Consider the following 25,854-nt stretch of genomic DNA (forward strand, 5'->3'; position numbering starts at 1 on the left):
GAGACCTAAAGATCATGTGGTGCGTATTTAGATGTGGAACTAATGATAATTTTAAATAGACCACATTAAGAGAACAGGCGCAAATATTTTAAAGTCAAAAATCACAGAATTCTGAAATTAAACATGTAACTCCAAGTTTCAAGCTTTTAATCCCAGCAGCTTTGAAGCTCAACTTCAGATATACTGTACGAGCAGCACCACAGTGCAGCAAATGGAACGTTACAGAGGTGCATGAATCATTGTGCCTCTCTGTACCTCAGAGAGGCACTTATAACTTTGCCTTAAAACAGATAGCCCTGGAGTCAGGAGTTTGATGCAAAACACCAGATATTCTCCACTCACCAGGCAACCTGGCACCCTAGTTTCATTCTCCCTGTTTACTCAAGAGTGTTGCTGTGGAAGAGATAGTTTCAGTGGCTAGTGGCTCATAATACCTTATCATCTGACTGATCTGTTTACTGTGTGCAAGTATCCGGGGACCGCAGAAGAGGTGCATCACAAGTAGTGGGGAGGGGAGGAGAAGATGGCAGCGCGACACAGCACGCGCGGTCGCTCCGAAATGATATCGTATTTGTTAAATAGGGGCCGTGCACAATCCTGATTTGATGGAGACAGACGTGAGAAGCACAGAGGAACATCTGGAGAAACTTTTGAAATGCCTGCTTCGCTGCCGCTGCTACTGTGCGATCGAGAATCTCTGGAGGGGAAGGCCCCAAATCCTCGGCTTTGCCTATTGCCAGGGCCGGGGTCGAAGCGCTCGTCAGAGATGGTGCTCGGTGCTTGGTGACAGAGGCTCGAAGTTTTCGGACGGACTCAAAAGTCGGCTGTAGTCGGGTGCTTCCAGGGTGCTGCATCGGCAAGTTTGCGGTGCTGGAAGCTCATGGCAGGGAGAGTTTCTCCCTTCTACCATCTGCATGAGATGATGGGACTTTCGAGAGACTTTGAGACTTTTTTTTACCATGCCCATGGTCTGTTCTTCATCAAATTACGGTATTGCTTTGCACTGTTGTAACTATATGTTATAATTATGTGGTTTTTGTCAGTTATTTTTAGTCTTGGTTTGTCTTGTGTTTCTGTGATATCATTCTGGAGGAACACTGTATCATTTCTTAATGCATGCATTACTAAATGACAATAAAAGTGGACTGCATGTCCTCATAATCTAATCTATTCTAGTTAGGGATATTGCACGAGTTGAAGGAATTCTGCAGTGACTCATACGACATACCATGCACTATCAGCTCTAAGCTTCTTAAATGGGAGCTCTGCAATTCTCCAAGAGATAATACTCCAGAGTGAACAATCCGATTACTGTAGAAGCAGTGCCTCCTTCATAAGCATAGAACAGTACAGCACAGGAACAGGCCATTCAGCCCATAACGTTGTGCGGAACTAACTAAAAAGCAAATCAAAAAAAAAACCTACACCAAGTCTATGTTGCTCCATCTTCCTTACATCCAAACATCTCTTAAAAGCCTTTAATGTATTTGCCTGGACCATCAAACCAGGCAGCGCGTTCCAAGCATCCACCACTCTCTGAGTAAAAGAAACTTACCCCTCACACCCCCCTTGAACCTACTCCCTCTCACCTTCAATGCATGCTCTCTGGTATTAGACATTTCAACCTTGGGAAACAGATACTCTGTCTTTTCTACCTATGCCTCTCATAATCTTATAGATCTCGATCAGATCTCCCCTCAACCTCCGATACTCTAGTGAAAACAACCCAAGTTTTTCCAGCCTCTTGTGATAGCACATGCCCTCTAAACCAGGCAGCACCCTGGTGAAACTCTTCTGCACCCTCTCCAAAGCCTCAACAGCCTTCTGAGAGTGAGGCAACCAGAATTGTATGCAATACTCCAAATGTGGCCTCACCAGTTTTAAAGTTTCAACATAGCCTCCTGACATTTGAACTCAATGCCTCGACTAATAAAAGCAAGCATTCTGTAAGCCTACTTAACCACCTTATTGACCTGTGTAGCCACTTTCAAGGAGCCATGAACTTGGATCACAAGATCTCTCTGCTCAGCAACACTGTTAAGGGACTTGCCCTTGACAGTGTATGTCTCCTTGCATTTGCCCCACCAAGGTGCAACACCTCACACTTATCTGGGTTAAAATCCTTTTCTGCAACTAGTCAATATTGTGCTGTATTCTTTGCCAGTCTTCTACACTACGCACGACTCCATCAACCTTGGTATCATCTACAAACTTACTAACCCACCCATCCATATTTTCATACAGGTCATCTATATACATCACAAACAGCAGAGGTCCAAGCACAGATCCATGCAGAACTCTACTAATTACAGACCAGAGTTCGAACCACTACCCTTGGTCTTCTATGCACAAGCCAGTTCTGAATCCAAACAGCAAATTCACCACGGATCCTATGCATCTTAATCTTCTGAATTAGCTTCCCATGAGGGACTTTGTCAAACGTCTTACTAAAATCAATGTAGACAATGTCCACTGCCCTACCCTAATCAATCTCACTCATCACCTTGTCAGAAAACTCAGTCAAGTTGGTAAGGCATGACCAACCACGTACAAAGCCATGCTGGCTCTCCCTAATTAGACCATGGGTTTCCAAATGCTCAAGTATCCTATCCCTCAGAATTTTCTCCAGCAATTTTCCTACAACTGACATGAGACTCACCAGTCTATAGCTCCCAAGATTTTCCTTGTTCCTTCTTAAGTAGAAGTACAACATTAGCCGCTTGCCAGTCCTACAGGACCTCGCCTATGGCTAGAGAGGACACGAAGATGCTGGTTAAGGACCCAGCAATCTTGCCTCTTGTCTGCTTCAAACGTGTGGTAAATCCCAGCAGGCCCTGGGGACTTATTCACCTTAATATTCATTAGAAGACCCAACACCTCCCCCTCCTTGACCTCTGAACACTGTAACGTATTTACACAATCAGCACTGACCTCCTGGACTTCCATACCTTTTTCTTGGTAAATACTGAAGCAAAGTACTCATTAAGTATCTCACTCACGTTCTCGGCATCCAAGCAAATGTTCCCCCCTTTATCCTTGAGTGGTCCCACCATCTCCCTAGTTATCCTTTTACTCTTGATGTATGTATAGAATGCCTTGGGATTCACTTTAATCCTACTTGCCAAGGACTTTTCATTGGCTCTCCTGACTTTCCCAATTCCCTTTTCTTTACTTCTTTATTAGCTTCTTTATACTCCCCATGTGCTTCATTTGATTCTGACTTCCAAAGCTTAACATACTTTTCCTTTTTCTTCTTGACTAAATTCATCACCTCTCTGGACACCCAAGGTTCCTCTTATCTTTTAATCCCCTTCCTTTCTTCTAACAGGAATAAACCCTTCCTGTACTCTGTTCTATCCTGAAAGTTAAGGAGGTGTGGTCATTGTTCCCCCACTGTTCACCCACAGTCACCTGGCCAGGCTCATAACCCAACAACAGGTCCAGTACAGCCCCTCCTCTCACTGGACTGTCCACATATTGGCTTAAGAAAACTTCCTGGAACAAATTCCGCCCCATCCAAACCTCTTGCACTAAGGTGATTCCAGTTTATATCAGGAAAGTTGAAGTCCTCCATGACAACAACCCTATTATTTTTACACATTTCCTTAATCTGTTCCTCGATGTCCCAGTGACTACTGGGGGGGTCTGAAGTACAATCCCATCAGTGTGATTGTACCTTTCATATTCCTGAGTTCCACCCAAATGGACTCAGTGTCTGACCCCTCCATGATGTCTCCCCTGAGTAGAGCTGTGATATTGTCCCTGATTAGTAGCAGAACTTCAACTTCTCTTTTACCTCTTCCTCTATCTTTTCTAAAACTTTTAAAATCTGGTACATTAATGACCCATTCCTGCTTCTCTCTCAACTATGTTTCAGTTCCATGTACTGTACTGATCCATGCTCTACGTTCATCACCCTTACCCATAATACTCCTAGCATTAAAATAAACACACTTCAAACTGAGGCTCCGGTTCCCAGTCCCCTGCAAAACAAGCTTAAAGGGGTATAAAGGGGTGTCCTGTGAGGTTTGCCTGGAGAAATACATGGGGAGTTCATGTCCACACTTTCATAGGAGATTGTATAGAGCCAAGAGACCATCACCTCCACACTGGAGATCGTGAGCACGTCTTCACAAAGCATGATCACTTGCATTCAGTGTCAGCCATTATAGAAATTTTTAATCCTCCTCATGACCATTCATTATACCATTAGATTTGGCTGCAGGTGATGCAGGAATCACCTCACATAGCCCCCCTCTCCCAACACCACAACCTTGCTCCTTTTCTTGTCCAATGCCCAGGAAGTGCCACATTCCATCACTGCTGAAAGAGTTACAGAGTGTGGAGATTGCAGTGCTAACCACCAAAGCAGATCCTGGACCTGGCCATCCCTCAGGTCAGAGCACAGGGACGGGATCTTCACAGAGTGGCGTTAGAATGTTAGGTGACATTGTAGTGGGGGGGGGGGGGGGGCTGGATCTGCTTCGCTAGGGAGCCTGTACTGCACACTCCCAATGGCGTGGGAATCACCCACAAACTTCTTTAACAGTGTGGGGTCTGAATGTGTTCTATTAGGTCTGCCTGATCATTTGTGGGAGCTATGCTAGAATTATCTGGGCAATCACAACACATATCACATTGCAAAACCACATCACAACCAAGCCAAGTTGAACAGAATTAGCAAGAGAAGGGAATAGAGCATAGAACAGTACAATACAGGAACAGGCCCTTCGGCCCACAATGCTGTGCCAAGCCAATTAAATTAGTAATCAAATGGCCAACTAAACTAATCTCTTTCGTCTACACAATGTCCATATCCTTCCATTTTCCTCACATTCATGCCCCTATCTAAACATCTCTTAAAAATCCCTAATGTATCTGCCTCTACCACCACCCTAGGCAATGCATTCCAGGCACCCACCACTCTCTGCATAAACAATTTACCTCTCACGTCCCCCTTGAACCTACCCCCCTCACCTTCAATGCATTCCCTCTGGCAGTAGACATTTCAACCCTGGGAAACAGATACTATCTGGTTGCTCTATTTAAGTCTCTCATAATCTTATAAACCTCTATCATATCTCCACCCAGCCTCTGCTGCTCCAGAGAAAACAACCCAAGTTTGTCCAACCTCTCTCACTATAACCACACGCCCTCTAATCAAGGCAGTATCCTGGTAAACTTCTTCTGCACCCTCTCCAAAGCCTCGACATCTTTCCTATAGTGGGGTGATCAGAACTGTATGCAATACTCCAGATGTGGCCTAACCAGAGTTTTATAAAGCTACAACATAACTTCCTGACTTTTGAATTCAATGCCTCAACTAAAAAGGCAAGCATGCCATGTGCTTCCTTAATCACCTTATCCACCTGTGTAGCCATTTTCAAGGAGCTATGAACTCCTTCTAAAGATCCCTCCGCTCATCAACATTGTTAAAGGTCTTGCCCATAACAGTGTGCTGTCGCTTTATATTTGACTTACCAAGGCACAGCACTTCACATTTTGCTGGATTAAATTGGATCTGCCATTTCTTCACCCATATCTGCAACTGATCAATATCCTGCTGTATTCTTTGCAAATCTTCTACGCTATCCACACCACCATCAATCTTTGTATCATCTGCAAACTTACTAATCCACTCATCTACATTGTTATCCATGTCATTTATATACATCACAAACAGCAGAGGTCCCAGGACAGATCCCTGTGGAACACCACTAATCGCAGACCTCCAGCTGGAATAAGTCCCTTCAACCACAACCCACTCAGTCATCTGTGTTATCACCCTGTTCCTAGCTGCACTAGCTTGTAGCACAGGGAGTAATCCGGAGATTATAACCTTGGAGGTGGTTCTCTTCAGCTTTTTTCCTAACTCTATATACTCACTGTGTAGAACCACTAAACAAGATCAGTCCATACCCACCAGCCTCCAAGAGCAGTCGCTGATAGTGTAGTGTGGTGCATTTAACAAGGGAATTTTTTCCCTTCATAAACTTGCCCAGGATTATTAAAAGAAATGCTTCATAGGTCAGAAGCAGGTCTCAAGAGAGAAAGTACTCCTCTACGTTACACCAGTGCTGTCACCCTTTCTCTCCCAGGTGCATAGACTCCATAAACGAATGTGAACAAAGCAGTGAAGCTTAGATAGATCTGCCCAGTAGTGTGTACAGTGAATGACTTGAATACATGCAATACTAGAAAGCTAATAGTGCCTCTAGTAAAAGCACAGAGCTATTGAAAATGGGTTTCTAAAGTCAGAATTCCATTTTATACTAGACCAGAGACAGTGTTTACTAAATCTGGACTTCAGGGGAAATTGGACAGAATCACCTGCCACACGGAGGAAGTTCATTCTGCGTGCTGGACGCTTTGGTTAAAGAATTTCCAATCTTAAGCACAACTGTTTAAGATTAATCATTTTTAATTAGGAAAAACCATAAAATTGTTAGGAGAATAAGATTTAATTGGGGATTTATTGTGTACCTGAAAGTAGGCCCATGTAGGAAAATTGGATAAAGACACAGCTTGAGGAGAAGAGTTCATGTAGAATTAGCAGGAGAATAGTTAGCCTCTCATTTCTGCTCCCTAATTTACCAAAATCGCCATCCCAGGAATTAATTCAATAAATGTTCACTCCACTTCCTTTGTCACAAGTAAATCCTTTCTTAAGCAGGGAGATTTGACTTCCATATAATAGATGCAGTCTCATGAAAATCTTATATTCATAGATTCATGGAACAGTATAGGATCAGGTCTTCCAGCCCACGATGTTTTGCTGAACTAATTAAACCAGTAATTAAATGCCTAACTAAATTAATCCCTTTGTTTACATAATGTCCTCCATTCTCCGTGCATTCATTTACCCATCTAACAGTCTCTTAAATGCCTCTATTGTATTTGCCTCCACCACCAACCCTGGCAATGCACTTCAGGCATCCATTACACTGCGTAAAAAATTTCCTTTGTACTTACCCCTTCTCATCTTAATGCCTACACTAATTATGCTTCTCATAATCTTATAAACCTTTATGAGATCTCTTCTTATCCTCCGTTGCTCGAGAGAAAACAACCCAAGTTTTTCCAAACTCCTTTCAGAGCTCATGCCCTCTTCTGCACCCTCTCCAAAGCCTCCATATCCTTCCTACAATGGAAGACTAAAATTGAATGCAATACTCCAGATGTGGCCCAGCTAGTGTTATCAAGCTGCAACATAACTTCCTGACTCTTAAACTAAAGCCTTGACTGATGAAGACAAGCATGCCATACACATCTTCTTTACCACCCTATCAACTTGTGCAGTCACTTTCAGGTTGCTATGGGCTTGGGCCACAAGATCCCTCTGTACATCAACACTGTTAAGGGTCCTGCCATTAATAGTGCACTGTCCCTTTACACTAGATCACCCAGACTGCAACACCTCAAACTTGCTCAGATTAAACCCCATCGGTCATTTCTCCACCCATATCTGCAACTGATCTATGTCTCACTGTATTCTCTGGTAATCTTCTGCAAATCCACATCATTAGCAATTTTGTATCTTCTACAAACTTATCTCTGCTTTTAGCCAGTTTGTATAATTGAGACATCAGCTGTACTCTTGTACCCAAGTCCTTTTGCAGTTCAGGCCTTTTTAATTACTCACTGGACCTTCATATTAACTTTATAACTCATATTAACTTGTGTACAAGGACACCCAGATCCCTCTGAACACCTACAACCATTAATCTCTCCTCAATTAAACACTACACCATCTATTAAAAAAAAACAAAATACATAACATCACACTTTAGCTATATATTCGAGTGCTATGTCCTTGCCCACTTGCTAGATTTACTCTACATCTCTCTGAAGCCCCTCTACCTCCTTCTCATAGTTCAGTCATAGCGAGCAAACCTTGGGATATATTACACATTACCCCTCCATCAAAGTGGTATGGACAGCCCAGCGCATCTGTGGATGTGAACTTCCTTCCACTGAGGACACTTACAGCAACAAGTGCATACAGAAGGCCTGGAAGATCATCAGGGACACCAGTCACCCAACCATAAACCGTGTCAGTTGTTTCTGTCTGGCAAACGGTACAGTAGCATTAAAGCCAGGACTGATAGGCTACGGGACAGCGTCTTTCTACAAGCCATTAAACTTATAAATTCACCTGTCTGTACATTGTGACGGAGTCATAACATAAAGATTTTTACTCCCTCACGTTGTGGGATGGATGTAAGATTGAATTCAATAAATTCAATTCCTGAAAATCACTAATAGATTGCTAACAGCTGGGACCTTAACAGCAATCCTTGCAGTGCCCCATTACTCAAGGCTTCACAACACAAAAACAACACCTTTTTGAAGAGCCCTGACCAAAAATATTAACTGTCCATTTCTGTCTTCAGATGCTGCCTAACTCACCAAGTTCCTCCAACAGTTTGTTTCTTTTTGCTCCAATTCCAGCATCTGCATGCTCTTGTGTTTCCATTTACTGCCTATTACCTAATCATCAACCTACTTTGCTAGTGTACTGTATGTTCCTCAACACTGTGCTGTTTAATCTTATTCAGAAATCACTTGCAATGCACTGTAAAGGCCTTCTGGAAGTCCAAATACAATTTTCCTGGTTACAACCTCAAAAATGCCAAAATATTGTTAAATACGATTCCCACTTTACAAATCCCCACATTAACTCTGCCCAATTCTATTATTATTTTCCAAATATTCTTTTTGCACTTCATTAAGAAAAGATTCCAGTACTTCCCTCCTATTGATGTCAAGCTAATTGGAATATAGAGTCCTATTTACTCTTTCCCTCCTTTCTTAAATTGCAGGGGAACAGTTGCTCCTTCTTATGAACACTGTTCTGGGACTTATGAAATTTTGGAAAATATAATCAATGTATGAATTTTTCCCATAGGCATCTCCTTCATATCTTTGGAATGCACTAGGTCATTGAGTTGTGTGCACTCACTGCCTTGCAGACCCATTCATTTCTCCAAAATTATTTTTTTAGTAGTACTGACTGTTTTGCCCTACTTCTTCATTACAGATATACATTCCTCCACAGGAGGTTTTCTGAGTCTCTTTCTGCGAAGACAAGCACAAAATATTAGCTCAATTTCTTTGCTACTTTCTTACTTTCCAAAATAATTGCTCATTCTGTAAGGGGCCCACAGTAATCTTTTTCCCTTTTATGCATCTGTAGAAATTTTCACAGGCTGTTATTATGGTTCTCCCTCGAACACTCATATTTCTACTTTCTCCTTCCTGATCAATGCACTCACAACCTCCATAAACGTCAGTTCTGGCTCTACTGATGGCAATTACTCCTCTAGTCATATTTATTTTCTTTTCAAATGATTCAAATGTGAAATTTTGGCTACAACTCCTATATTGTGGGAGTTTTTCTCACTTAAATAACTCATTAAACAAAGGGCCAGCTGCCTTTCAGGTGGATCTGAAAGATCTCATGGCAATATTTCAGAAATGAACAGGGAGCTCTCAGACTCAATATTTATCTCTTTAGTAACGATTAAAATAAAAGAAAATCTGGTTATTTTCTTGCCTGGTGCTTGCTGCGAGTTCCCAAGAAAATCAGTGGTATTTAGCTGTTCCCACACAAACAAGTCCAGGACTCATGTGGACCCACTTTAAGTCTGGGACTTGCTGAGTGGCAGATGCTGCCAGATCTGTCACTCTGCTCTCTGTGGGGTCTAATAGTGGAGTAAAGTCTTTCTGGCATTCCCTAGTATTATGCTCTAATTCTGAACCAAGTCAAATTTGGTGTAGGATCTGATGTCCTGGTCACTACAGGGGAGTGCTCAGGCTGGAGAATAGGGAAAAGGCTTTTCAAGCAGAAATTTAGTAATTTTCTCTATCATCTTGTGTTTTAATATTAAATTTAAATATAATTACTTGTATACTTGTAGTTTTTGAACATTTCTGAATATCATATGCCCTGGATTCCCAGTCACTGATCAGCTTTTAAAAACATAGTTGGTGGTGGGCATAGAGAAAAAGCTGCCAGAAATGATAGAGGTGTGCTCACTTAGACAGGTACACACATGGAAAGGAAAGGTTTAGAGGGATATAGGGCAAACAAAGGCTAACTTAGGTAGGCAACTAGGTCAGCCAGGGTGAATTAGGCCAAAAGGGCTGTTCCTGTGTTCCTGGGAGCGCCAAGCGCAGAATCAAATATCGCTGTGATGATTGTACGCTCTAGAATCAATTGTTTGACGACAATAAAGTATAAAGTAATAAAGTAACAGTATAACTCTGATTCTTTAATTCCAGGATTCTGATGGTGGAAGATCCATGGTGCAGGTGCCATGCCAATGAATGTTAAGAGTATATCTGATTGGAGGTGGTCATTACCCAAAAATAACATGATCCAAATAGAATTTGCCACTTTCAGCACGTGTCTGTATGTAATTCAGATATTTCTGTGTCTTGGCATGGATTACTTCACTTTGAGGAACTGCAATTTGACTTTGCAACATCCCCACTTTGTTCTTTATTAAGACAGAATGATCTTTGAGGAAGCAGCTGAGGGTAGGAGAACCAAGTACAGAGCCCTGAGAAACTCTTGCAGCAATGCCCTGGTTCAGAAACGATGAGCATTATCTCTGTTAGGGCGTACTCTGGAGATGTGCAATATAGAAAATATTAATTTCAATAGCAACCAGACATCTGATCTGAATATGGATTTTAGTACATCTTTGGTGTGCAGCTAGTGCACAAGATCAAGCTTGCGCCAGAATTCTGCATTCCCGCAGGCATCTTTAAGTGCAGATAGCTCTGACAAAACGCTCTGCCTCTCCCTGGGGGTGAAGGGCTTATGGATGGTTGTAATCGGATCATCAGGGTTCTCGACCTAACGTTGCCTGACCTCAGCCGGTGCCATCCCAATGGATATGTCTGGGTACAACCTCTCCCTCAAATATCTCCACACTAATTCCCACACTATGCAAAATATAAATGATGGATAAAAATTAAACAGTATATACTTAAAACCGCAGAGCATATGCTCTGCAATCTTCCACTTCTGTGCCTGAACTCAAAATGCCCATTGTATTCCTTTGCATTTAAAACTGTTCCACTAAGAGTATAGACTTATTCTTAAAGAGCGTGCGCGCGCGCGCACACACACACACACACAAACGCATCTGCTTCTATACGGTTCCCTGAATAAGTATACATGCTCTCCACTGGCAGTCTAAACGGTCAGTAACCCATCACAACTGGTAGCCGTCGCAAATTACACAAAAATATCGAATCTCTTACATAAACACACATGCGCACACACACACAACTTTTATATCTACCAGCTCAGCTCTCCATCATGTTTGAGATACTTTGTGATTCCATGGTCACCGACCCCAACAGATCCAAGTGTGAACGCCTACCCACTTAAACTGCTGGGATTGCTAGCCACGAGCACATCCTGGACAAGACCCCAAATGCTGTGACTGTGAAAGAAGCCACTGGAGAGATGCAGCTGGTAGATATAAAAGTCCTTATTCGGGACACAAATAAACTAACAACCTTTTTCAAATGCCCAGACTTTGCCATCAACACACTCAAAATGAGTGTTAGTTATCGTTGCCTCCAAGTCATATTTATGTCTATGCAGAATCTTAGGTCAATGTGGTGTTTATTGCATTCATGTATTTGTAGACATCTCAGTCAATTGGGTGTTCCCTGGTCTGCAATTAACTCTTAAAATGCAGCTTCAGGAAGACCCCTGTTCTGAGCTGCATTTTAAATTAAACCTACAATCTATATTCGGATCTGAAGACTGGTTGCTTTTGAAATTATTATTTGCTATATTGCGTATCTCCAGAATACGCCCCAACATTCTCCAACGTCCACAAACATAATGACATTAGTTTTGGGGTATACCATCTAGCCCATCCAGCCTTTTATCAAAAAAGGATACACTTGAATCCAGACTGTAATGAGGTCTGGAGCCAAGTGGTCCTTCGCTGCAGACAAACCTGAGGTGCCGGAAAGAGAAGCAGAGGAGAGGTATCAATGGCGGCAATGAGAAGTGACATTAGATCACTGAAACTCTAATACAAACATCCAACAATATGAGAGCTGCCAACTTTTGTGGAGAGTCCAATGAATAATAATTTCCAAAACAAGAGAATATTGGCACATATCTCCCAAAACTGAATGAATTGTTTCAAGGCAATAAACTGACAACAATATTCCAGTGCTCTGTCATGGTAGTGAATACTTGCTTCACTTCTGCACCCTTGCATCAGGTTCTTGCACCATATGGTCACCTTCACTTTCAGCTTGGTGCTGACCTGCACTGTAATCTTTGGTCTTTCACATCAATTTCTCAATAAAAATTAGATTATCAAAACACTCTCTAGAATGAATGCAAAATCCAAACCACCAAAGCAGTAAGGGGAGGTGGGAGTGCAGAAGCTATGGGTGAGGACACACAGCTGCCGTAGTGAGGTCCTCTGTTGGTCGATTTTGCTTTCGAGCTGACGACATGATATGCAACCCAGGGTAGTACACTATGGAGAACAAGCTGTTGCCCATGCAGCAGGCTTCCCCCTCTCCATGCAGCTGATAAATCCAAAGCATCAGAGACCAATACCAGTTTGGCACCAGTGGTGTCACACCAGTTTCCAGTCAGCATCGAACTCAATGCCTCAGGGACTCCAGCTCCAGATTTTTCCTCAGGTTTTACTCCAAAAACCTTCCCAATGAGTGTGTACCCACAAGGCAGTGGAGGTTTGAGATCAGAGTTTTCCTTCTCCATGGCTGACAAGCCCTAACTGCCTGAAGCGACTGGTTTTAAGGCACCAGTAACCCACATTTGCCCTTTCTCCTGTCAGTAGAAATGTTTCAGCCAGGCTTAGTAGCTAAGCCACATGTGAAGGCTAGGAGCTGGACTTGGTTGTCAGAGGCTATTTGAGAAGCTTAAGAACCTGCCATAATGGTTCTGCAATAGAAGGAATTCATAGACCTCATTAACAGAATATGCCAGAACATTTGAAATAAGGCAATAGGAATTTAAAGCTGAATATAAAGCTTGAAGCCCATTCCAGCTGCCTTGAACTCATTTGGTCAATTGACTTATATGTTAAAAAGAGCATTTGCAGGCGAGGCCTTGGTGCTTAGTCATTCAAAGTTAGAATTGACTTTCCCTTCCCACAAGCTATAAAATGTCTGTTCACAAATACCTGGGCCATCTGTGCAAAATATTCATACATAAATTACTTTGAGGGTGCAGAACTCTTTGCAGTCTTGCTATTATAAATGGAAATATTTTGAAATATTAAATGCAAGTCAACAATCGCCTTTAAAGATTTTAATGGTAAGATTTTCCCTTTAAATGAGATTCACAGTTAAGGATGTCTTCCTCCAGAATTCGCAGCCAGTAATGATTTATGGAATAAAAGCATTTAATGATAGAAATGGAATACTTAACACTTCAGGAGGAAAAATCAGGAACTCGTATCTCATACTCAGACCAAAAGAATCTGGAACTCTCTCCCTTGAACTGCAAACTCTAAGACAAATTGAACTAAGAAGAATACTATTAACAGGCTTTTATTGAATGTGGACATTATGGAACAAAAAGTGGTAAAAAGGTGTTAGCGCTTCGACAAATATACTCTAATTGAACAGTGCAATAAATCAAAGGGATTTAGTAGCCTACATCCTCAAAGTTACTTTTGCAAGTTCCCCGGCAGCCACTGAACAGATGCACAATCCTACCAAGGTCAGTAAACCCAAAATAGAAAACACAGATTTGATTCCCAACACACTTAGAAATGAATCCACGTAGTTGGGAAGAAAAATCCACACTGCTTCAGAAAGATAAATCAAACTGATTCCTGCAGTTACCAGTTCACTTCTGGAGTGGGGCCCACATCTTGTAACACTCACGGACAAGGAAAGTTAGGAATTTGATTGAAGTAATACATACAACATAGAATCCCATTTGGCATTGGTACACATTGGAGAGGATTAAAAGGGTACAAAATTGGCAAGAAAAAATGTGGCAAAAGCAGGACAAAAGAAGTGGCCTATAATATCCTTCTGATTATCCTGTATACATTTCTGCTCTATGTACAGGTTCAATAGACTCAGCCACAACTTTGTCAGAACCACAGGCAGGATGGTAATACTGTGTAGGCAACGTGGGCAGTGGCAGAAATCCACAGTAATTCAACAATTGGATAATTCTGAATGGTTGTGATTCAACACCTATTTAATAACAGTTATATTAACTCCCCAATGTAAAACACAGCATGGTTACTTGCAACATCACACTAGTAATTTCAACACTCATAACACAACCTTCCAAGTTATTGCCTTTTCTTACAAGTGAACAGATCATGCTCTATATTCAGTGTAGATATATGCAAAGTATGAACCTGTTTTGTCCAGTGACTGTGGCTCAGACTACTCTACTTCCATATAAGGAATTCTACCATTTTTAAATTAACAGAAATATTGTGTAAACCCAGTAAGCACTATTTCACTTCAGATTTCACAAGCTGAATTGCTTTAGTTCATTGCTTGATCTACTACCACTCGCATCACCACTATCCCTCCTATGGTTTGGAAACTAATTGGATTATATCCTCATTCCAAAAACTGAAGCCATCCAGCCTGCTGTTAAGTAATTCTATGATGCATGTTTCACCATTCCCAATGTTAATCAGTTCCATAATTCCAATGTCCACTAACTTAAAAGTAAATGTTGCCTATTTAAATTGTCACTTGAAACAAAGGGATTTCCATCGATTGAAACTCTCCAGATTCATGAATCTCGACCCAGTTTATCTCTACCCTCCACTTACCCCAGGATAGTCAGTTCTTTTCTCCAAAAATAACCACCCACTTCACAAAAATCTATCTCAGAATCTGGAATCTCTTGATAACTCTATATCTTGCCTATAGATCCAGCTTTCAGCAAATGACACAACCGATTCTGCAGCATTTCTAGGCAAGAAGAAGCTGTGCCTTTCTTTCAATTTCAATCAAACAAAAATACTCAAAGTCAAGAACTATAGAAATGCACCAAACTCCAACTAAATTCGTTCACTGGGATACAAACCCTGTATTGAGAATGGACAGCACTGACTCCACAGAGGGAAAAAGACCCATTACATTAACCAATGCAAAAGGGAGAAGCAGCAATGAAAACACCATAGATAAACTCACCACACCAATAAAATATTCAAGTTAATGTAGATTAAATGAGTGGGTAAATAGCAAATGCAGTATGGTAGATAAATGTGAAATTATCATCTCCAGTTGAAAAATCAAAAAAATTAGAGCTTTCTTCAAGTGGTGTTAGACTAAGAAAAATCTTCGTACAAATTGATGAAATACGTTTGCAAACCAGTCACTAAAAGCTAACTCTGAGGTGTATTAAGCAGTTGGTACTTTGGTCTTCATTGCAAGAAGCTTTTAGCAGAGGATATCATCTTTACTATAATACACAGCCATGTTCAGTCCTCACCTGAAACTTTATGTAGTTTTGGTTTAGGAAAGGTTATGTTTGCCATTAAGACTGCTATGGAAGATTGCGTTAAATAGCGTATTCACTAGAATGTAGAAAAATGAAAGATGTTAATGAAATGTACAAAATTCTAGTAGATCTGAAAGGCTGAATACAGGGAACACGTTTCCCCTGGCTTGAATGTCTAGAACCAAGGGTCTCAGTCTCTGGATACAGGATAAGACATTTAGGACTCACAAAAATATTTTTCGCTAGTCTGAGAGCAGTGAATCAATGGAATTCTCTATCTCAGAGAGTGGCTGAATATAGTTATGAGGAAGACTGATTTCTAAATGCAGAAGGGATCAAATGAGCACAGGAGACCTGGCAATGTTGGGGTGCTGGTGAAGAGCTTGGACAGTGCAGACAGAAAGGGAGGTGTATGAACAGTGTGGAAAGAAATAAAAACTGGGGGTGTTAGGAGACTGAGGTTGTAGCAATGAAGACTGGGCCAGTACAAGAGTGGAAGGGGGTGCTAAACATCAAGAGTGGCTTAATGCCAGCAGAGAATGAATGGGAAGTGAGGAGAGGGATGAAGAAACCATGTGGAGGGGGTGAAATTTATGGAATTGCATGTTACAGAATGACAGAGTGGGTTGGGTAGGAAATCAGTCAACATCAAGCAAGTAGAGATGTAGTGCGGCACGTAGCTCAGAAAGGAGTGAGGACAACAGGAAGAAGGGATTGGGTAATTTAACTGCAGGGAGAGTTAGAATGACTGAGTAGTACTCTGGCTGCACCACGTCGTAGCCACACAGAGATCCACCTGTGAGGAAACTGTGTCTCAGCATGCTTCATGTGACAGCTGCTTCTGGCTCTCTGCTCAGAGATGAGTCCCAGATGGAAAAAATTGTGTTTGTGCTGCTATATCATTTGGCAGTCAGACACATATTTAACATTCTTTGTAATCATTTATAAGCATATTTAAAAGTTTTTTGAAGCCTTAAGCTTCCAACAGATTATTCAAACATACGTACTCAAAATTACCGCCTCATTCCAAGTATAATTGCAGTGGCTATGCAGGGAGGTGGGGGAGGGGTAGATTTGTAAATTCACTATATTACTGAGGCTCTTCATGATGTAAAGATCTCCACAGTGAACTTTTTTGTCTTTTCTTTTCTAAAAACCATCACAGTTGTTTGTAATGTATATAAATGACCTGAATGAAGATGTAGATGGGTGGGCTAGTAAGTTTGCAGATGATACGAAGACTAGTGGTGTTGTGGATAGCGTGGATATAGATCATTTGCAGATTTGAGTGACAAATTGTAGATGTAGTTTAACCCAGCCAAATGTGAAGTGTTGCACCTTGGTAAGTCAAATGTTAAGACACAGTACACTGTTAAGGGCAAGACCCTTAACAATGTTGATGAGCAGTGTTGGGGTCCAAGCTCCCTGAAAATGGTTACACAGGTTGATTGGGGGGATATGCTTGCCTATATTAGTTAGGCATTGAGTTCAAAAGTCAGGAAGTTATGCTACAGCTTTATAAAACTCTAGTTAGGCCACATCTGATATATTGCATACGGTTCTGGTCATCCCATGAAAGGAAGGATGTCAAGGTTTTGGAGGGAATGCAGAAGAGGTTTAGGAGGATGTTACCTGGATTAGAGGGCATGAGCTACAAGAGGTTGGACAAACTTGGGTTGTTTTCTCTGGAGCGGTAGAGGATGACCAGAGATCTGATAGGTGATGAGAAGCATAGATAGAATAGACAGACAGTATCTACACAGCCTGGGGTGGTGGTAGAGGCATATACATTAGGGATTTTAAATAAATTGTTAGATAGACACAAGAATGTGATGGAAATGGAAAGATGTATGGACATTGTGTAGACAGAAGGGATTAATTTAGTTGGCCACTTGATTACTAATTTAATTGGTTTGGCACAACATTATGGGCTGAAGGGTTTGATCCTGTGCTGTACTCTTCTATGCCCTATGTTCAATTTTTATTCATAATTATAAGAATTGTATTCTCGGTTTTCTCTTACGAACATATGAATTAGGAAGAAATGGTTAGGCATACCTTCAAGCTTGAACACCAGTTAATAAAGTCATGGCCATAATGACTGCAAAATCAGATCTGCAATCCTGCTTATCAGTGGTAAACTTCCAAGTCTACAACACATTTATTGACCTGTTCTTTAAAAATTTTCAAGACTTTACTTCAACCACCAATTGAAGAGACTTGAGAAAATAGTTCACCCATGATGCTGCTGCAAGTTTTCATTGTACCTGTACTTCACCATACTTCTGCATGTCAATAAACTTGACATGATTTGACCTCATCTCTTTCTTAAATGAGCAATCACTTATTTTTAAGCAATGATCCCCAGTTCAAGATTCTCCCACAAGAAGAAACATCTCTTTGACATCACCCCAGTCAACAGCTCCCAGGACCCTATTTGTATATAGACCATGAGCTTTTTATCTTCTACGATAATGTCTGATGTGGCACTTGATCAAATAGATCCTTGATATCAAAACAGAGCACACATGTCCATTCACCTTTATCCACACCACAGCTTTTGTTGAACGCCAATAAATTTGTCAAAAGTGACTTCCTATTCATAAAATCATGACTTTGCATGATCATGTTGAATTTACCTAAATGCCCTGCTATAAAATCCATAATAATAGAGCTTGACATTTTCCACATGACATACAAACTACCTGGCATGTAATTTATTACACAATCCTGTATCCTTTATATTCTCCTGTAATTTGGAGACTAAAACTGCTCAGTTCTTTGAGTACACCCCAAGGCTCCATATGTTGAACAGGATTTCTCTTTTACTGAATTCTATTTCAGTGGAAATAATCTCTAATTACCTTTAAAAAAAAACTACTTTAGGCTATGGTGTTATTTTTTTTAATATTCTACAAATGTTCAATTTTATGTCACCAAGTCTTAGTCACCCTGATGCTTCTCAAATTCCCTGATCTGATGAATAGAGCATCAACTAAATTTTAAGCAGAAATAATTCAAGGCATCTCACCAACTGAGTTAGGAAATGGGCTGCATGGGAGGAGACTAAGTGGGTAGATAATGGCACTCTAATTTACAGGATTTACATATTCTAGTTTGTGAAATATAAAAGGAAAAGCTGCACAGTGGACTTTTCAGCAGCATCCTCAATCATTAAAAAGTGAATGGTGAATGGATTTCGACTGCATAAGATAGTAAAGAGTGGAGGGTTTCTATGGGGAAGAATGATTGTTAATTCCTCATTTTGCAGGAACATTCTCAAAATTCTAAACTGACTCAGACTGAGCCATTGCAAGTCAGTAATAAAAACGCTGCAGAAAAAATTTCATATCATGCCACATTTCAATGCCAGCAGGATTACAACATACAATTTGGATGGTGAACTATCTAGTGTTATTTTAGTTGCAGCTCTCTTCTTCCTCAGGTACTCCATGTACTATGGTGCCAACCCTACTTATCAAAAAATTCTGACAATTATACCGGAAATAACACACAGTGATAGTACAGTGTTATAAAACAGAATGTGGTGTTACTCCCTTCGGTCATGTCTACCTGAGCAAGGTTAGGATTACTTTAGAAGGAATGCAACACTTTCTGACCGAATTTAATGTTTTCCAAAACTGTATGTAAAGGGAAAATCAGATCAAGCTAAACAATTAGTGACCAAAATCCTATATCTCAAAACTTTACTCTGGTACTCCAGGTACCTGGAATGAGCTGCCTGAGGAAGTGGTTGGGGCAGGTACAATTACAACATTTAAGAGACATTTGGATAGGTACATGGGAGGGTGAGGCTTGGAGGGTTATGGGCCAAACGCAGGCAACTGGGACCAGAAATGAAGATATTGTGGCTGGCATCAACCAATTGGGTCAAAGGGCCTGTTTTCATACTCTGACCATGGGTTTTGTGCCAGCTCTGAGTTTTTGATCTTCAAACACTTCTTGTTTTTTGTTGATCAACCAAAGACTGCATTGTTGATAAAGGTATCTCAATAAATTTTTTTTAAAAATCATCCAGGTTTGCCTTTGTCAAGAAATAACTGACAAGATATGGGAAGTCCTTGAGTTTTCCAGGATCTTGCCAAGAAGCTTTGCTATCAGAGGGCAGTGTAGTGTAGAAGACCGTTGTCTTGTGGATGCTGAATGCAAGGGTCATCCTCTTACACTCTTCAGCGAATGACTAGATAAATACATGGAATTCACCTTTGGAGCACACATTAACATAAGCAACATCTTCACACTGTAGCTTAGTTCTGGATTGTAGTCACTATTGGTTTCTCAGCAGTGACCACTGGGCCGGAAAGAAGTGTGCAGTCAAACAAAGAGAGTGGGAGGTTCCATCACATTGAACAGGAAGTAACTAAAGAGGCAATAAGATCCAAATGGCCTGGAGCAGCTGCTGGCAGTTCCCAGCTCAAACTGCCATACCACTCATTCCAGCATGTCCAACAACAGCCCTCGCAGGCTGCCATTGCCCCTAGTCTTGGCTGTTCATTTCACATTGTGACGTGGGCGATCAAATCGCCATTTCATTCCTGCAGTAGTACCAAATTCCCAATGGAGCTGCAGACAGCTTGAGCAGATGCTTCTTTTTAAAATACAAGGGTGCGAATGTTCAGACTCCAGGATAGACCAAGACCGCTGCATTGACTCAGCAGAGGTGTACCCCCACAGGGGCACTAATATGCTTAATAAAATTTGCAGATGATATTTACCCAATTCCATTTACTACTATAAAGAAACCTAAGATAATTTAAATGTTGACAAGACAACACCAGTGAATCAAACAATAAATTTGTCAGAGCATTGAGACCAGAGTGATACAGCAGAGAAATATACATAGCAGCATCTTCAACAAAGAGCTGCAGAGAAGGTAACCTGAGAATTTGTGGCTCTTCTACACTTTTATGTTCTTACTCTGACTGGAATACTGTGGTGTAACAAAATATATTGGGTATCTGTGGGTTTGAAGGGGAACATTTGTTCAGCAAAGTGAAGATCCAGGTTTTGCAATTTACACATACCTCAGATGTCTTCAGAAATGAGCATACTTCCTGGTAGGTGACGGCAAGGTGCACAGTGAGGCTCCATGTGTTCCGTCTCCCTAGTTTTATCTGTCGCGATTTAATGTGTTCATTAGACTTGGCCCTCCAAATGCTGCAGTTGAAGGTTTGTGTTATTATAACTCTAGTTCAATAAAGCAATTTAGTATGGAATATATTGGGCATATTAAAGACATTGCTACTCTCACCCTTCTGTAGCAATAATTCCAACGCCCATATTAATCAGCACTGGCCAGGCAGTGGCACGGGGGTACCAGGTAAAGGATTACTGTACCTGGCTTTGGCATTACGCTCGTCACAGAATGAGGAATTTTGTCATTAATGAGCTCCACACACTCACTGGGAAAGAATCCAACCTGCAAGTCAAACAAAAATATAAATAAGATATTGTAAATCCCACTGCTAATCATACATTTAAATTTCAAAGGAACTTGCATACATTGCTGAATCATGAACACTACTTCTTTTATGACAGCAAAATGGATGGAATCTGTAAGTAAGATTTTGCTTGAATGTAAAACCATTAAGAATTCTATTTCCTAGAAACTAAAAGTAAAACACAAAATACTCAGGGGTCAAGCAGCACACGGGGAATGGGAGACTGTCAATAATAATTCTGATGTTCCACAGCCTTTTTTGTCCTTGTTTCATAATTCCAGGATCTGCAGATTCTCGTTCCCCTATAGTTGCAAGCCATAGGTTCCAACAAGCAATGATCAAAGTAAAACTAATTCATAAATAGGTGTGCCTAGAGTTAGCTCGATATGTTATTAACTGGTTTGTGCTGAGCCAGCAAATATTTTGTTCATGAGCACAGCACTGGTAAATTCAGGTGTGCATGAGGTGTGATCTGTTGTGCGCCTTCCCTCTGCATGTTCTGTGGTGCCATGTGTGGAGATGAGGTTCCTTAATGGAGCCAGTAGATAGCAGAGAAGGCTGAATCAGCTAAGCAGGTTGGTGGTGGGTCGTAGAGAGAGGAGTGGAGGAAGTTGTGGCAGGTAGACTGATTGAAGAAAAGCTTGTTAAGTACCCGAGTCAGACTTCTAGCTTTGACTCAGACTAATTCACGTTGCTCCCTTTTAAGTTGTGTAGAAGCAGGCACCAGTGATGTGGTCACATAGGAGGCGCCAATTAAAAGCCCTGAAGTAGCACCTCAAGAGTCCAAATGCACAAGATTTTCTACCTTTTAGCATGTCAAATGCACAGCAAACACAGCAAAAAACATGGACTGTGTGACTTGCAAGAGGTTGCTCGTATTCAATATCAGTTATCTTATTACTGAAGGAGGAGGAGGGAGAGAACGTCAACTCAGACCATGAGAGGCCTGCATTGGGCATTTTCATGCCTTACAAGGCGCAGATTGGAAGTCTGTGTGGGGCGCCACTCCTCGCACAGACACTAGAGCAATGTGCGATTAAGTGCCTTGCTCAAGGACACAAACACACTGCCACAGCTGAGGCTCGAACTAGCGACCTTCAAATCACTGGATGAACGCCTTAACCACTTGGCCACATGCCCAACACAATTACTGAAACTAGGTGACAAAGAACTTATAAGCATGATGCTTTGTGATTAAACATTTAGGTATTAAAACTCCCTATAGATATCTGCTTCTTCAGAGGATTTAAGTATTTTATTTTCATAGTAGTACAATTCGAAAACAGAGAAGCTGCGATCCAAGTAGTAGTCAGCTGGATCAGAACACAGGAAACCAATCAGCTCACAACTTGGATACCCAACACACAGTCAGCCCATCTGTAGTACCCTCAAGGCCACCTTGTGGTACTGATTTCTTAACCACCTCATGTAATAAACCCAGCATCAGGATGACTTCCCTGAGAAACAAGTCAAGAAAATATGTTTGTGTTTTCAATCTGATCTTGAGCATACTGTAAGTGCTTACAGTAATCCTAACCAGAACCGTGTATTCATTATACACATTTCTTAAACTGCCATTCTTTACTGTTATATTCCACTTCATAAAAGCCATTCTATTGTTTTAAGACCATTAAGTTATAGTTATAGAAATTCTGTTTTATATTTAGTGGTTCTCGGTGAAGCATAATCAATTGGGGACTGCATTAAAGAGATAAATGGATGCTTAAATGTTTTTAGTAGTGTTAGTTAATGGAGGAATGTTGGCTGGGACCTTGTGTTCTTCTGCCAGTGCCAATGAATCTTTTAAATCCATTAAGACAGTCACATGGAGCTTCAGTTCACATCTTAGTGACAGGCAGCAACACCTTCATTATTACACTGTCAGTTGCGTTCTGCAGACCACCAGACTCCTGAAACAGACACTGTGGGAAGAGGTTACCAAGCAGACAGGGGAAAAAAAAAAGCTTCATGGCTGGGCTCAAAGCTTCTCTGAAGAAAGGCACTATCCTCACTGACTCTTAAGAACCTCTGACTGATGAAAGTGGGAATGGAGGATTTGGCATGGTACTGAGAAGCTGGTGGCCATATACTGACAGCAGAAAGAAGTGGCAAAGAAAAGAAAGTAGAAAGAAGTAGCACCACCCTTCCACCCGCTCTATCAGACAACCCCCACCCATCTCCAGAAGAGTCTACAGCTGCCACAGTGGCTCATTAACTACCTTAGAACCCAAAACCAGAGTGGAATCAGGTCATCATCAATCCTGAGGAACTGCCTGAAGAGGACACTCCTGTATCAGCCTCAAAAACCTTGGATTAGAGCTTGAAACAACAAGTAGAGTGGTATAATGGAGTCAGAAGTAAATATTCTTAAGTTCAGAGACACAATTTTCTTCTTACAAATGGGAGGAGTTATTTGACAAGTCCCATATGATAGGGTGGTCCAGAACGTGATCCATGGGGAGCTAACTAATTTGATCCAGAAATGATTTGCTGATAGAAGGAAGGTAGTAATGGTGGTAGGATGTTTTTCCACATGGCAGTCTGTGACCAATGGTGTACCACAGGGATCAGTGCTGGGACCTTTGTTGTTTGTGATATGTATCAATGGCTTTGATGTGAATGCTGTAGGTATGGCTAGTAAATCAGCGAATGACATGAAAATTGGCATTGCAAAAAGCAGACTACAGGAGGATATAGATTAGATGCAAAGTTGGGCAAAGCACTGAAAGATAGAATTTAATCTGAATACAGGTGTCTCCCGCTTTTCGAACGTTTGCTTTACGAAACCTCACTGTTACGAAAGACCTACATTAGTACCCTGTTTTCACTTTCAGAAGGTGTTTTCACTGTTACGAAAAAAAAATTCAGCGCGCGATGAAAACTCAGTGTGCGAAAAAATCAGCACGCAATAAAAGGCAGCGCGCGCCCCAAGCAGCTGCTCGCCCCGGATTCGGAACTGCTTTGCTTTAACACATGCCTGTGAGCAGCCGTTTGCAAGATGATTTCTATGGTATCGGAAAAGATGAAGATGAAGAGATGAAGAGCTGATGCAATTGGAAGAGGAAAGGATAACAATCTAAACAGAATGAGTAATGATAAAGTACGACTTTAATTTTGATAGGGTATGTCGGTTTAGCAGGTATTTGCAGGATGGTCTGAGTCCTTATTAAAGAACTGTGTGATAGAAAAATGCGCGAGGCTCAGCAGTCAAGCAAGCCTTCCACATAGAAACCATAGAAACTACAGCACAGAAACAGGCCTTTTGGCCCCTCTTGGCTGTGCCGAATCATTTTCTGCCTAGTCCCACTGACCTGCACACAGACCATATCCCTCCATACACCTCCCATCCATGTATCTGTCCAATTTATTCTTAAATGTTAAAAAAGAACCCGCATTTACCACCTCATCTGGCAGCTCATTCCATACTCCCACCACTCTCTGTGTGAAGAAGCCCCCCGTAATGTTCCCTTTAAACTTTTCCCCCCTCACCCTTAACCCATGTCCTCTGGTTTTTTTTTTCTCCCCTTGCCTCAGTGGAAAAAGCCTGCTTGCATTCACTCTGTCTATACCCATCATAATTTTATATACCTCTATCAAATCTCCCCTCATTCTTCTACGCTCCAGGGAATAAAGTCCTAACCTATTCAACCTTTCTCTGTAACTGAGTTTCTCAAGTCCCGGCAACATCCTTGTAAACCTTCTCTGCACTCTTTCAACCTTATTTATATCCTTCCTGTAATTTGGTGACCAAAACTGAACACAATACTCCAGATTCGGCCTCACCAATGCCTTATACAACCTCATCATAACATTCCAGCTCTTATACTCAATACTTTGATTAATAAAGGCCAATGTACCAAAAGCACTCTTTACGACCCTATCTACTTGTGACGCCACTTTTAGGGAATTTTGTATCTGTATTCCCAGATCCCTCTGTTCTACTGCACTCCTCAGTGCCTTACCATTAACCCTATATGTTCTACATTGGTTTGTCCTTCCAACGCGCAATACCTCACACTTGTCTGTATTAAACTCCATCTGCCATTTTTCAGCCCATTTTTCCAGCTGGTCCAAGTCCCTCTGCAGGCTCTGAAAACCTTCCTCACTGTCTACTACACCTCCAATCTTTGTATTGCTGATCCAATTTACCACATTATCATCCAGATCATTGATACAGATGACAACTAACAATGGACCCAGCACTGATTCCTGTGGCACACCACTAGTCACAGGCCCCTACCACCACTCTTTGGCTTCTTCCATTGAGCCAATGTCTAATCCAATTTACCACCTCTCCATGTATACCTAGCGACTGAATTTTCCTAACTAACATCCCATGCAGGACCTTGTCAAAGGCCTTACTGAAATCCATGTAGACAATATCCACTGCCTTCCCTTCATCCACTTTCCTGGTAACCTCCTCGAAAGACTTCAATAGATTGGTCAAACATGACCTACCACGCACAAAGCCATGTTGACTCTCCCTAATAAGTCCCTGTCTATCCAAATGCTTGTAGATTCTGTCTCTTAGTACTCCCTCCAGTAACTTACCTACTACCGACGTTAAACTCACCGGCCTATAATTTCCCGGATTACTTTTCGATCCTTTTTTAAACAACGGAACAACATGAGCCACTCTCCAATCCTCCGGCACCTCACCCGTAGACAGTGACATTTTAAATATTTCTGCCAGGGCCCCTGCAATTTCAACACTAGTCTCCTTCGAGGTCCGAGGGAACACTCTGTCAGGTCTCGGGGATTTATCCACTTTAATTTTCCTCAAGTCAGCAAGCACCTCCTCCTTTTCAATCTGTACAGTTTCCATGGTCTCACTACTTGATTCCCTCAATTCCATAGATTTCATGCCAGCTTCCTTAGTAAATACAGACGCAA

At 41.4% G+C, this 25,854-nt stretch overlaps 1 protein-coding gene across 12 annotated transcripts in view; it reads right to left on the minus strand.

Moving 5' to 3' along the window:
• Positions 1 to 25,854, minus strand: part of LOC140185133 (rho GTPase-activating protein 32-like) — a 583,009-nt gene that overhangs the window by 96,664 nt on the left and 460,491 nt on the right. For all 12 annotated transcript variants that reach the window (XM_072238473.1, XM_072238466.1, XM_072238464.1 and 9 more), the window contains one exon: positions 20,858 to 20,939. In XM_072238473.1, coding sequence (XP_072094574.1) covers positions 20,858 to 20,939 — 82 coding nt within the window. The remainder of the gene's footprint in view (positions 1 to 20,857; positions 20,940 to 25,854) is intronic.

This window comes from Mobula birostris, chromosome 20 (genome assembly GCF_030028105.1).
Source record: "Mobula birostris isolate sMobBir1 chromosome 20, sMobBir1.hap1, whole genome shotgun sequence".
In the NCBI taxonomy this organism is placed as follows: domain Eukaryota; kingdom Metazoa; phylum Chordata; class Chondrichthyes; order Myliobatiformes; family Myliobatidae; genus Mobula; species Mobula birostris.